Source organism: Magallana gigas, chromosome 8 (genome assembly GCF_963853765.1).
Source record: "Magallana gigas chromosome 8, xbMagGiga1.1, whole genome shotgun sequence".
Classification (NCBI taxonomy): Eukaryota; Metazoa; Mollusca; class Bivalvia; order Ostreida; family Ostreidae; genus Magallana; species Magallana gigas.
Window position 1 is genome coordinate 26445980 of NC_088860.1, and position 14341 is coordinate 26460320.

At 32.9% G+C, this 14341-nt stretch overlaps 1 protein-coding gene across 2 annotated transcripts; it reads right to left on the reverse strand.

The window, feature by feature from the left end:
• Window positions 1-4234: 4234 nt before the first annotated feature.
• On the reverse strand, window positions 4235-9684 carry LOC117689766 (uncharacterized). Of its 2 annotated transcripts, none has more exons than XM_066067881.1 (10): window positions 9577-9684; window positions 8953-9181; window positions 8583-8625; window positions 8108-8241; window positions 7699-7843; window positions 6713-6909; window positions 6285-6449; window positions 5414-5526; window positions 4872-5063; window positions 4235-4398 (listed from the first exon to the last, which is right to left on the reverse strand). In XM_066067881.1, exons 1-8 carry the CDS (start codon window positions 9660-9662, stop codon window positions 5485-5487), a joined length of 1041 nt encoding a protein of 346 aa, XP_065923953.1. In that variant the 5' UTR covers window positions 9663-9684; the 3' UTR covers window positions 4235-4398; window positions 4872-5063; window positions 5414-5484. The 2 variants fall into 2 exon arrangements, with proteins under 2 accessions (XP_065923953.1, XP_065923952.1); XM_066067880.1 differs by having other exon boundaries at window positions 6713-6912.
• Between the last annotated feature and the right edge of the window lie 4657 nt (window positions 9685-14341).

Sequence of the window (14341 nt, forward strand, 5' to 3'; positions counted from 1 at the left end):
TATGTAATCGACCGAGACTTTCTGAATGCTATCAAAAAAGGCGATGGCGAAGTTGCGAGTGCGAGGTTGCGAGGGCGAGAGTGCGAAGTTGCGAAGGCTTAGGAGCGATAATAGTATCGCTCCTTCGCCTTCGCACTTTCGCCATCGCATCTTCGCCGTCGCATCTCCGCACTTTCGCCGTCGCACTCTCGCACTTTCGCCTTCGCAACTTCGCACTCTCGCATCTTCGACCTAAAGGCGAAAGTGCGAAGGTCGAAGTGGCCCCATCGGAACACCATAGTTACGTACATGATTCAAAATTCCGCTAAACAGGTTTGTAAATGCAGTCATTATATTACTATACTTTTTGATATCAAGTCGATAAAATTGCCGTTCATTATGGTGTTCCGAGGGGTCCAAGGTCGTGCTGTGCTTATGTACATTAACAGTAATTTAGTGAATTTTACTTACTTTTTATAATCAATTTATTAATTAGTTAAAAGAAACTTAAGATGTAAATATAAACAATAAAATGCTTTCTTTGATGATTCATGCGGGTGGAGATCATTGCAGGAAAAAATTACATAAACTGCAAATGCATGCTAACGCGGGTTATGTATTTTTCCTGCAATGTCGCCACCTTCACATCCCGAATGAATCCCCAAAGAAGGCATTTCATTGTTTAAATATAAATACTACATGTGCGACATTCTCAATAAATAACATGCATGGACGTACAACTCATCTTCATAGATGACGTTTCTCATTTTTTTCTTTTTTATGCAAGAATCAAATTTCGATGATACTGAAGTCAATTTTTATGTGTGTTTGTTACAATGTACAGCAATAAAAAAAACCCGAGAATAGCGATATTTCTTAAAATTTCAGAATACCGTATTTTTATTTTATTTTATTTTTTATATAAACTGGCTTTTGATTAATTTTTAAGATATATATTTATGTGTGCGCAAAGTTTTAATTATATCCAAATTTTTACCATAGATGATTGTAATCTGTCGGCCTATACTATTTACTTCTTCTCTTGTTTTATAGCTATGTATTCTGTGTTTTGTAATGTCCATTTTATGTAAAGCGCCTTAGAGTGATAATTTAATTATATAGGGCGCTATAAAAATTATTATTATTGTTATAATTATATTATTATGCAACTGTATGCACTCTATAAACGACTATTATTTAATTTTTCCTTTTTTTTAAAAAAATTGATAATCACTTTGCCGATATTTGTATTCAATGAGAGAGAGAGGGGGAAAGAGAGAGAGAGAGAGAGAGAGAGAGAGAGAGAGAGAGATTTTCATTCATCATGTAACAACATGTAAAAATGTTACTACTCACTGAGTATAAACTACGTCCATCGGCACTGTACTATCAATTAGGGCAAAAAAAATTGACATAATTAACGCAGAAGTCTTATTGAAAATTACATGCAATCTTGCATTTTGAAAAAAAATGTGAATAAAATTGTAAAATTGTTTAGTCTTTATATTACGCGGGTTCTTAATTCCGCGATATCGCTGGTTTGTATCAAATCGCGAGAATATAAAATCGCGAACGTCGAGCTTTTATCCATATATCTTTTAGTTTTCATGTTTATTGCGTGTGGATTCATCGGAAGTGTATCTGGATTATCTGCAGAACTTTAACTGGATATTAAAAATGTTTAGTTCTCTTTTGTTCAAATTGTAAGAAATCTAAAATTGTAGAAAATTATTAGTTAATTCTACATCACACAATTTAAGACAATGAAAGGACGTATAGAAGACTCAGGGTTGTCTCTAAGACCCCCGGGGGATTCCCCCGCCTATAATGGCGTAATTACCCGGCTATTATTGCTTTTTAAAAACCTTGTAGCTATAAGCTAGACCTCCAGACCCCCTTCTACTTTTTTATTTCTTCCCTCTACTTCAATTTTTAGAGACAACCCGGAGACTGAAGAAAAAAATTAATGTCAAAATTTGACGATCGTGACGTCGTGACGTTTTCGACCAGCTACGTCAAAGTCGTGGTAACATGTCTTACTAAAATTATCATATAAAATGCTTAAAACATACAATAATTTGGATATATTTGTATATTTGTTTTTAGAAAGAGGTGACTAATCGGAATTGACAAAAAAGTGAGTTTGTGAAATTTTGACCTTAAGGACGTCGTTTACTCAGGGTTTGAGTTCTCAAATTCGGATTGTTATAAAGTTCAATGTCATGCGTAAAATTTGTTTTAAACACTAAAAGTATAAATGAAATGAATTATTATTGACAAACCATTCGATATTTTTACTATATTATGGAATTAGGCTCAAACAAAGTTGGACTTTTAGTAAAACAGAGGAAATTCGGACTAAAATTTTAAGATCTTTGTTTTTCACTGAAATATTTTTGGTAGCACTGTAATATTCAAAGATAAGATTTTATTTGATAGTGAACTTAATAAAAAAAATATTGAAAAATGCTTAAAAACGATAAAAGACACCATATCTCAAAATCTTAATCATTGACCTCATATAACTTTTATGCCAGCAGAGTAAGGTCAATATACCTAGTTTAAAGCTATAAATGTTTTAGTATTATCATCATTCAATTTTTTGTAAAATTGAATCAAAAAAGGGTAGGAATTTGAAAACTGATAGAAGAAATTCGGACTGGAATATACATAAAAATTGTGAATGAAAACTTAATGCTTTGTGTCTGTTTAGTGTCACTGCACAATTAAGAAAATTCTAATCATAGTGTAAAATATTTAGCGACTTTTCTTAAATTTTCAAAAAATATTCAGTGGCCATTATCTCAAAAAGTAGGTCATTGACCTACTTTTGTGAAAGTGAAAAAAAGTACTACCATGATAGGTCTTTAACACACAATAGATGGTTTTTCTTTATCATCAGTGGAATTTTTTTCATACTGAGTAAACGTTTACCTTAAGAGCCCTTTTTTCGTGACGGCACTCATATGGGTGTAATACTTTATATTTTTAAAAGGTTTGGACATATTAAATAACTTTCAAATGCAAAATTCAATGCATAGATATATAGAAATATATTGAAATATAATCATTTTAAGAATAATGTCTTTATAATTGTAGCAACTTCTATTTTAGTACGCATTAATGACCTAGTGTCATAAAGTGTTATCAGCTTACTTCTTCTAGGTTTTCCATTTATCTATTTGAGTATCTCTATGCGAGATCCCTTGATTGCCTTTTTATTATAATAGTGATAATCAATTTAATACCTGAGCAGTTGTGTTGCCTCCCCATGCCCCGCACAGGAGGTAGAAATATTATTATACACATGTAAATGTCATTGGCATCGGAAGCAAATGTACTGTTCAATGTGTTGTAATTCATCTCTTAATAGTTTTCATATATATGACATATCGCTATACCACGATTGCTTCAATCGGTCTATACTTTAGATTTTAACCAGGGTATGTTTATGGTGTTTTGATACCATATATATGTCAATCCATATTGATTTAAAGTTTTCTTAATGGCTTCGCACCATAGGTTATTAAAATTCTTCAATACATTAAAAAGTTTTGCTGACAATTTTGAGTTCTGGAAATTGACTAATTTACCCCAGAAGGAAATCATTCTAACTTTAACATTAATTGTTAAGGGGTATCTTCCAAGTTCCCCATATACCATAAAGTTTGGTGTTGAGGTTCTCAAGTTCAATATATGTTTACAAAATTTTTTATGTAATTTCTCAAGGAGATTAGTATTATGAAAACCCCCAGACTCATCAAAAAAATCTTGACAAGCCAAATAAAGAGTTAAGGTTACTTTCCAGAATCCTGAAAAAAACCTATTCCGGGGGGGGGGGGGGGGGGGGCGCGGGGAGGTTGGTATACTTTTTCTACTTTTCACTTCAATTTCACTATGTATGTATTTCCTTATTTTCAATTCATTTTTACATGGTTACAAAAAATCGGGGGGGGGGGGCAACTCCATGTTAATTAATTCAATTTTTTGCATGTAAATTTAAGAAAAACCTTTGCTGTGCAAAAAAGTAGGGGGGAGGGGCGCAGGCACCCCCTGGCCCTCCCTGATGCTACGTGCCTGAAGAGACATCCATCATGCATCACATATTCAATTCCAAATATTTCAGCTCTGAAATTTTTAATACATCTTTTTACAGAACTTTTCTTTTCAATGAGATTGAAATAGTATCAAAATGGCTATGACCATCCAGCCATCTTAATTAAGACATTGATATAAAACATAAGATTACACTTATAATGAGTCAAAAATAAATTGCAGGATTTTACTTTGTCTTTTAAAAACTGGGTGGCATCATGATTTTCTCCCTCATCAGTGATGTTGAGGGAGGGAGCTGTCAGTTGATTGGTTCTCCTGTCTATGTAAATAAAGTGAACCAGTCCAGGAAAGGCATCAAGGTATCTGATGCTGATAAGGATAGTACTTCCAGTATAAAATAATTTACCCAAATCAAACTTCATTAAATTAAACAAATCTTACAGTAATAAACAATGAAATTCAATGTCAATGTTCAGTTTAACATGAATTTATTAAATTTTGTGAAAAATATCATGTAAAGTTAAGTATTATATTTACATAATTTCTGTCTCTATGTTGTTATAATGGGTTTGGTTTTTTTTAAATATTTCTTGCCAATTTTACTTCACATTTCTACACTTTCTACCTCTACCATAGATAGGTACTATTAAATTACTAAATGTCATCAAACACAGCCATCATTCATAGATATTAGACAGAAAATTGATAATTATACATACAGACTTGAGCAAGCCCACTTTACTTCCTTCACCTAAGTAAATAAATATTAGCAAGTTTACAAAGTTAATGATTTATCCTGATAAAATGTGTCAATTTCAAAACTTTTGTAAGGATACGAGGTCATCACAATATTTCTTTGTGACTTCACAGACAGGTAGTCCTTGTAGTCAAACAATTTGACCTTGGCCTTTTCACATATTGAGGTCATGGCCTGACTGACAGCTGGTGGAATGTCATAAGGATAAAGGTACAGATGAAGGAATAACTCCTTCACCTTCCTATGGAGGCCAGTCAAAGATCTCTCTGCACTGAAAAATATGAAAGTATTCATAAGTCAAAGTTAAATCAAATTCTTATACAATGAAATATCTTTTTCGATGGTAGTATTGAACTTTCTAAAATTAAGGACCAATTCTAAATTATAACTCGTACACAGGAAAAAATTAACATATAACTTAAAGGGTACTAAATACCATTTTTGACACCCTAATTTGACTAATGGTCTGGAAAAAACTACAATAGAGAGATACTGACAGATATGACTATCGTACTAATTATATGAACTGTTATCTTATTTTAATAAGATAAATCTTGTATTGCATTTTGTTATATAGGTGGATGCTGCAATATAAAATACAGGGATATATTAATTTCTTACCCAGGTGGGATCTCTGTCCCTGCCCCTTGCTCTAGATAAGACAGCAGAGAAGATTTGAACTCGGCATTATCCTATCTCTTCCGTATGTCCTCTAAAATTCTCTCAATGTTGCCCTGCAAGTTAATCCAAAAAAGTTTAGGAAAGAGATAAATGTTGTTTTCCTGAGTCATTAGTAATTTAGTATCTTGATAAATCTCACATGATAGGCATGAAAAAAAATTGTATGAAATGCAAATTAAAGGTAAAGGGCATCCATAAAAGAAATCAGAGGTGAAAAAGTATAATGCAATCTACTGATCCTTTAATTCCTTTTTTTTGCATTTAAATTTTAGCAATGTCCGAACTACATGTATGTCCAAAACCTGTAGGTCTAATTCCTTCATTCTGACACATCATTGTTCCATTAATCTGAACATTTTTACCAAAAATCTTTAAATGTTCCTTTCTTTTTAAAAGATCTGAAAGTGTTGGCATGATTGTTTACATGTGAATTTGATTTCTCTCTGCTACTGTATACAGGATTATTTTCGCCCTGTGTTATTTTTGCCCCTCTACACTTGTAAACGGTTTCGCTCATCTTAAATTTGCCAAGACACAGTCACTGTCATGTTTAAAAAGATAACTCTCTCATTACAATTTACACTGGCAGTCTTAAATTTGCCCACTGGCAATAAGGGCGAAAGTTAAAAATAAAACTAGGGCGAAAATTTCCCTATATATATAGTACATATTCTATTTTTACATCAAATTACCAATACAAATCTTTTTACTGAATTTCAGTAACAAATATCCTATGTTAACAAACAGCATCACAACAATAAATTGTAATCTCTCATTGACAGAATGTTTGTTCTAAACAAAAGAGTCTTACCTTAGCTTTTTTCATGGCTGTTGCCAGTTTGATGAGAAGAGTGTTAATTAGGTCATACAGAACATGTCCTTGAACTCTCTGAACTTGAGATTTCTGTCCTGACAATAGGTCAGTCAGTAACCTTAGCAACTGACATAAATTACTAGCATGGTTGGCCCTGGGTATCTTAAAACACAAATGGTTATACATGCATGTATATTGTGTGGTTAAATTTCAAATGGTGATAACAATGATGACAAACACTGAAAAAGTTATTATTATAACAACATTATAAAAATTTTCTTTTATACCCCACACAATTCTATGAATATTCAAATCTATTTTCTTTCAAAATGATAATGTATCATTTTTTAAAAGAGAGAGAAAAGTTTATCTCAAAACTGTTCCCTTGTAAAAAATATGCTGTTCAACATGTAAAACCACTGTACCTCACTTAGCAAAACTATGACCATGCCAGGGAATATCTGGACAAAATCTAGTTGATAAGGGTAGAAGTTGCATAGTTGGGTGGACAGGAAGGCCGTCTGACGAATGTGATCAGGACTGGAGCGGATTACTGGAGACACAGGCTGGATCGGCTCCCCTTTTGGCATTGGGGAAGAACTTCGTTGAATTGATGGTATGTCTGCTGTCACATATAGATAGTATCTATCATTAATGTGGCAGTGCTATTTGTTTTAGTAAAATTGTGTTGCTTCAAACTTATTTACTTAAACCTTCATGAATAAATACATAATTATGTAATAAATTATGAAAATTTAATGTAGATCTTTAACTGTATTTCAAGGTTTTTTGTATTTTCAAGGCTATTCAATGTTTTTGTGTAGACCAATTTTCAAAATGCACGCTTGTAAGCTAACTAAAGTAATTGTGGGTTTTTTTCACTGAATGGTATCTGCTTAGAAGCATATGCAGAAATAAATTGATGCTTGTAAACATTTTGGCATGTTATGACTATACTGGGTATAAATATGTGAATTTCTATCTCCAGATTTAAGCAACTGTATACAGTAAAACTTTGTATAGCGAACACGCTTATAATAAATTGATGTTTACAGTGAAGTTATTTCCATTCAAGGTGAATTTATTACATGTTGAAAACTTGGAGGATATAACGAATCATGCTTATAACGAAGCAAAATTGTCCATCTTCGTTATAAGCGTGTTTTACTGTATATGCTAGTTAACCAAGGATTTCAATGCAAAGTTATTCATTATAAGGCAAACAAAATTAATGTTTTGTTTCTCAGGCACTGCTGCATCAGGCCAAATGCTACAACTTTGATCAATTTTGTTGATAAATAAAAATTCATTTGTTTCCCTCTGCAAATCTTGCCCACAAAAAATAATTTACTTGGAAATTTTTGGCTTGAGAAATTAAAGATAAAATTTTAATTGCTTTAAACATTTTCACCTCTTTGCCCTTGCTGGTCCACATTCAGACTCCTACTCCTGGCCCTGCCCGGCCCTGGGGTGACCCGCCCAGTTATCATCCCATCAAAAGTCCGACTAAGACTTCTACCCACAGGCGTCAGTCTCCCCGTATTGTCTTTTATCAGCTGCTTGAAAAAATAGGATCTGACTCTGATTGTATTTCATGACAAACTATATACAGTGTAAGCTGAAGCAATTTCACACACATTACATCCTGTTTCAAAGTACAATGTATTGTTCAACTTAATTCTCATAGAACATGCATCAAACAAAACTTTGTTGCCATATCATAAAAATGACAAAAAACATACCGGGGTAGTCATTTTAAAAGACAACATAATAAGCCTTATAGCAGAACTGTGATCTACTTTTAGGAAGTTGTATCTTACCTTGTGGATGTCTGTGACAGGGGAGGCAGAATCAGGGGTAGCGAATCCCTCCCCCATTAGGTCTGTCCCCTTAGACTCTGCTGTGGGTGTCTCCTTCTCAGTGACATGTTCTGAGACAGCAGGATAAGGGCTCTCTGTCAATCAGAATCAGTATCAATAAATGGAACTCCATAAATCCAAGGTTAAGGGGAATTTTTTTTATACTCCAGAAAGATTTGATGAATATATACAATCTTTAAAATTAGATTGATATCATTTAACATTTTTCATTCCTGTATCTCCCAATTTTGCCAAAAAATAAATCTTGATATGAACAGTTCAAATGAAAATTGTATATGTAAGTTTATGCTAGATATACTGGTAGAAAAAATGTAGATTTTTAAACCACTTTGATGCTTACATGCTAAAACCAAGAAACCAATGTACATGTATTACTACATGTAGTGATTTCAAAAAATACACACTATAAGTTTACCTGGCAATTTTGTTTTAGTGATAGTTTCTGTTGCACTTAGGTACTGAAAAGGAAAAAAATATTTATTTTTCTTACATATCATAAAATATAACAAGATTTCTACATCCCAGAACCTAAAGCATGCTTTGCTGATCAAAATATATTTTTAAAAAGTCAAATATTTTATTTTTTACAAACACTGGTAAACACATGTATATTGTTTTAATTTGATTGTAAATTTTTTCAAGGATAAGAATTACACCAAAGATCAGGAAGTTTTTCTCTATGAATACCTTCAGGTTTTTGTCAATTTTTTCCTCACTTTTCTAAGTAATCATTATGGGTAATTAAAGATCTTTTTATTTAAACATAAAAGGTTTAATCAATATACATTTTCTTCATCCAATGAGTCGTCTCCCTCTACAGCGCTTTCATATCTCTCAAGAGGTGGCGTTACTGTAATGGAAGCAGGCGATTTCATTTCCTCCGTAGTAGACCCACTGTCGTCTGGCTTACGATAAGAAAACAAATCCTCTAACTTCTCATTGGTGGGAAATAACAGACGTGCCAACAAGATGGTGCATAAAACATCGGACTCAGCTAAGGATGGTGCACTTCGACTGACAAAATAAATGCCGGTAATTATTTCAAAGACTTTAAAGAATTTTTTTATAGAGATAACAATTACTCCAACAACCCCTATCCCACTGAACCCCAATTGATGCTACATTATGGATTTAGTTCTGTAAGATCACGCTTAACAACTCCATACTCATTAATCGCTTTTTAAAATTACCATGGAATCATTAGACTTCATAGTGGTACAATTTTCATGATACTCACCAATGAATTTACAACCCTCAGTTGATACATGTACTTGTAAAAACTACACGTTATTATAAAGGATTTAGTTTTCCAACTGAAAACTGATGCATTCATGAAATGACATGCCCACAAATAAACAAAAACTCCACAATCCATGAAAATAGGCCCCCATGAAATTAAATTCATCTACTTTGAGTAGAGGGATAACAGTTTGCTGTTGACAACCAGCAATGCATGATGGATGTTTTTCTCTCCAGCACTCTGTAACCGACTCATGGCATACTCCAAACTTTCCAGAGTTGGGGTCAATTACTTTGAAAAGTAATTAATTACTTTCAAATACATTGACAATTTTATCAATTACTTGCAATTACAATTACATTGATTTTTTTAAATGTAATAAATACTCTCAATTACTTTGATAAATGTAATTAATTACATTTCAAATACTTTATTTTTATTTTTTTAAATCTTGAGAACATATACATATATTAACGACATTAAGATATACACGGATATATGTACGGTTATTTTTTTAAAGATTGTATAGTTCAGATCAGATTTCTTGAAAATTTTCTTTAACATTAAATTCATTATAAAGTACCATTGAGTTCATTTTTGGTTCTGAATAATATTTTCTCTATAGTGAATTAATCTTTATTCACATATTAAAACTATGTTTATTGAGAAAGTACAACTTTTGGCAGAACAGCATATCAGTATATAAATAATAATTGCTATAATTCACAAGAATGAGATATTATGATTCCCTTGAGTCTAAAATCAGTTCAGTCTAAAATCAATTGGGGTTCTTGGGTATTGGGGGAGTTCACACCTCCACAAAATTAGATCTTTACCTATTGCTCTGGGCAGTGTGTCATACTGTATAAACATATGAAACATTATGGGACATTTAATTATTGTATAAACAAAAGTCCATGCCAAACATGTATAAAATCTATTTATCATTATAAGACACCTTTATTATATCTTAAACTTGGAGAAAAGTAATTGAGATGTAATTGAAAAGTAATTGAAAATACACAATATTTTTGGAAAGTATTTAAATACATTCAATTACTTGTAATTGAAGACAGACTCAATTACCAATTACTTTCAATTACTTTGAAAAATGTAATTAATTACACTGAATTACAAATACTTTTTTCAATTACCCCATCCCTGAAACTTTCCATACATTTTTCATTTACAAGTTGATTTACATGCAGTCTCTCTATTGCCTGAAAAATTCCCAACCGTAAATTATTACATAACACCATTTAACATCATCGTTGACATTAAATAGTTGCAAAATATCTCTTAACCTTAAACTAATAGCAAGAAAACTTACCTCAACAAGAAAGGAATGTTCGTTCCCAGGTTTTCATTAGATTTTGTTAAAATGTCCACCTGTCCCTTCTTCTGCAGAAGACACTGTAGCCCATTCTAAAACACATGATTATCATTTATCAAAAATCAAAGTTATAATTGTGCTATAAATTTATAGAGTTATAGAAAAGAAGTCAGGGCCAAAACTGTCTTGTATGCTAGTATACCGAATGCACATCAATTCAAATTTGATGAAAAGATATGTCTGTGTTTGGAAAGATACAGGTACATGTATGTGACATACCATATGTTCACATTATTTACTTACATGCAATACTAACTTGTACATTTTGAGCTCTTTGGCTATCATAGGTTGCAGAATTTGGAAATGGATACAAGATTAGAATAGAACTATGCATTGCACCTAAAACAAAGATAAAGTTAAGCTGCCTGCTGCGTGTTCATATTCATGTAAATGTCAATTGTTTTTATTAAACTCCTCGTTATTGGGATTTTAATGTTGTCTCCCCAAGTCCATCTTTAAAAAAGTACTGATTTATAGCAAGAAATCTAGCTATTTAAAAAAGTTTCAGTGATGTAGTCATATAGATATTTACATGTACATGTATCATTAAAAATTATAGGGCCAATATATTTTATCAGTAGTCAAATATCTATAATGCTTAAGATTAAAATTATATACAGTGTATACACATTATAATTTCTGTTTGTGTTTCAGCATGCATCCTCAACATTTCAGTAGCCACTCCTTTACCTTGCCAAAACTAGAGAAAAAATTCCTACGGTGTTCAGCCAGAGTTTGTGTGGCAGATCTTAAACAGCATTTGTATGAACGTCTACATTTTCCATCTCACTTCAATGTAAGCAAATGTGAAGGCTAAGAAACCTAGATATATATTAATTTATCAATTGGATAAACAATGTTTACAGCATGATACACATTTAGTATTCTACTAATGACTAGGAACATCAAAACTTGACAAGGGAGATAATTCTGTCCTCGAAAGCTTTGAATTTCTCAATGCTTGGGTAGCTAACACATGTAAGTTGAATGATGTTATTTTTCTTTACTTTTTAGTTGTTATTTATGTGTGGAGCTGAGGAGCTTCAAGATGACATGTCGTTAAGTAGTAGTTACCCCATATAATATTGTTGGTTATGTGCAGATACCCGATGGGCGTGGTCATAATGACACGAGGGAACGTAGCTCCCGAATGTCGTTATGACCACGCCCATCGGGTTTCTGCACATAATCAACAATATTATATGGGGTAAGTTACTTGTACCATTGTTTACTAACATCATTATATATCGTAAAACATGTAATCAGAATGGTTCCAATTTTGGTGTCTTAACAATGCACTGTGTATTTTATGTATTACTATTGAATGACTTTCTATCCACATTAAAAGATAAACGTTATTTTTTCTTAAACAATTATTTAAAAAAATATATAAATATTTTGGCGATTCGTTGTTATATTTTTTATTTCACATTTAATCATTTTCTGACATCTAGTACCGGTATTTGCTTCAAAGAATCTACATAAATGCAATTTAATATTCAAGAACTCATACGTACGTGTATCTGTGCGATGTTTATGTTCAGAGAATTACTAGTAAATACGGTGTAAATGCAATTGATGGCGGTAGTTACTCTTTTAAAAATCCTATTTGCTACCTTGTATCTATAATACAATTTCTTCTTTTAATTTGGTTGTAAACACGTTTAATATACAATACAATAGATTTCAATATTTAAGATAATCAAGAAACATAAGCGAACAAAAATATTTCTAGAAATATGTGGCGCGAAACAATAAATGACAAACGACTTATCCGATTGGCTGGCACTATTCACCCTGTCCACAAAACAAGTTTATCATTCAAACGCGTTCTTATCACGTGATTTTTTTCATATAAAAACTTAATACACGATACCCGTTTTTCTACTTACACGTGTTTCTCAATTTATTCGGACACATGGGTGAGAATATGGAAACGGAAAGTCTTTGGGACGAAACCATTGACGACATTGCCTTGTCCCAAGCCACTAACGAGATTGAGTGTGAGTATTTATTTGGAGAACTCAGTCTTAGTCAGTTGTCTGTGTTTGATATAGGCCATTTTGATCTGGGGGAATCGCTTACAGTAGACAGCATGATGGACACGCTAGAGGACAACTTCCAATGCGAACAAGAGGAAACAACCAGGTTTGCTTTCGTGGAGGACCCTGTCGTATCAATTCTTATTACCTCTACAGAGAGCAAGAATACGAGAAAAAAAACCAAATGGGCCTTTTCCGTATTTATGGAGTGGAGAAAAGCGAGAATGGCGACTAAAGGAACAGTCATTCCTGAACTCGCTCTTTTTGATACCGAAAACATCAACTCATTACTGGGTAAATTTGTAATTGAAGCACGGAAAAGGATGGATCACCCTACCCCCCTCGTTCTTTATACATGATTACTGTTGACATACTCCGTTACATGCGTGAAAATGGAAACCATCGCAATTTTGTGGACGAAAAAAACTCTGACTTTTACAAATTTCCTAAACAATTGAGTGCACGAATGGCTCAACTGACGACAGAGGGTGTTGGATCACATGTAAAACAGGCAGAGCCAATTAGCATTGAAACTGAAAACAAGTTGTAGGAGTTGGGTCTACTAGGCATCCAGACAGCAAAGGCTATAGTTAACACCGTGTTCTTCTATAATTGTGGGGACTGACCAGGAGGGAAAGTTTATCAAATTTTCCGGGAGGGCCAACAAGACATATAAAGGTAATGGTTTTCCCTATTTTACCCTTCTCTCTCTCTCTCTCTCTCTCTCTCTCTCTCTCTCTCTCTCTCTCTCTCTCTCTCTCTCTCTGACATTTATGCAAATATGTACTTGTGGTAATAATCGAGCAAAACAGGCTTCGTTTTGTAAAATGCATTTTAACTAACATGATTGGCTATATCTTTACCCAAAATACCTTTGTTAATTTGATCTTACTTTGAAATATTAATAATACCCAGTCCAAAGAATCTAAGAAAGATACGCCCACATATGTGCGAAAAGCATGCTCTCTATTTTCTGTAGGAAGCCAGTACGTGTTCTTCATTTAGGTATTCAAGCGTGGTATAGAAGTCTTATAACAGTTATCTTGATACTATTACTTTTTATTTGCTTTCATGAAATGTATACTTCTTTTGCATATACACTACCATTAACCAATCAGTGTTATCACGTATTTAAATGTATAGCTACACATGCATGGTCAGTCAAACTTTCATTCGACCAAAAGCGTGTGATTTGCGTGACCGTGCGTGCTCAATCTTTGTACTTCGTTTACAATACTGCGCATCGATTGGCTGTTAGTTTTCAAGGCAATGAATACTATTTTGCATATCAAATACAGATCCAATGATAGCACTGACCAATGACAATGAATGATGGTCTGCGACTTTTTGTAGTAAATATTAACACGTGGTCAGTCAGAACTTGTTTTACATTGAATTTATTGATAATACTATAAGGAAATAAATGGACATTTTTTTTCTGATTTGGATACATAGTTTGTTAACAATATGGCAATTATAGTAATAAGATAACAGGAAGC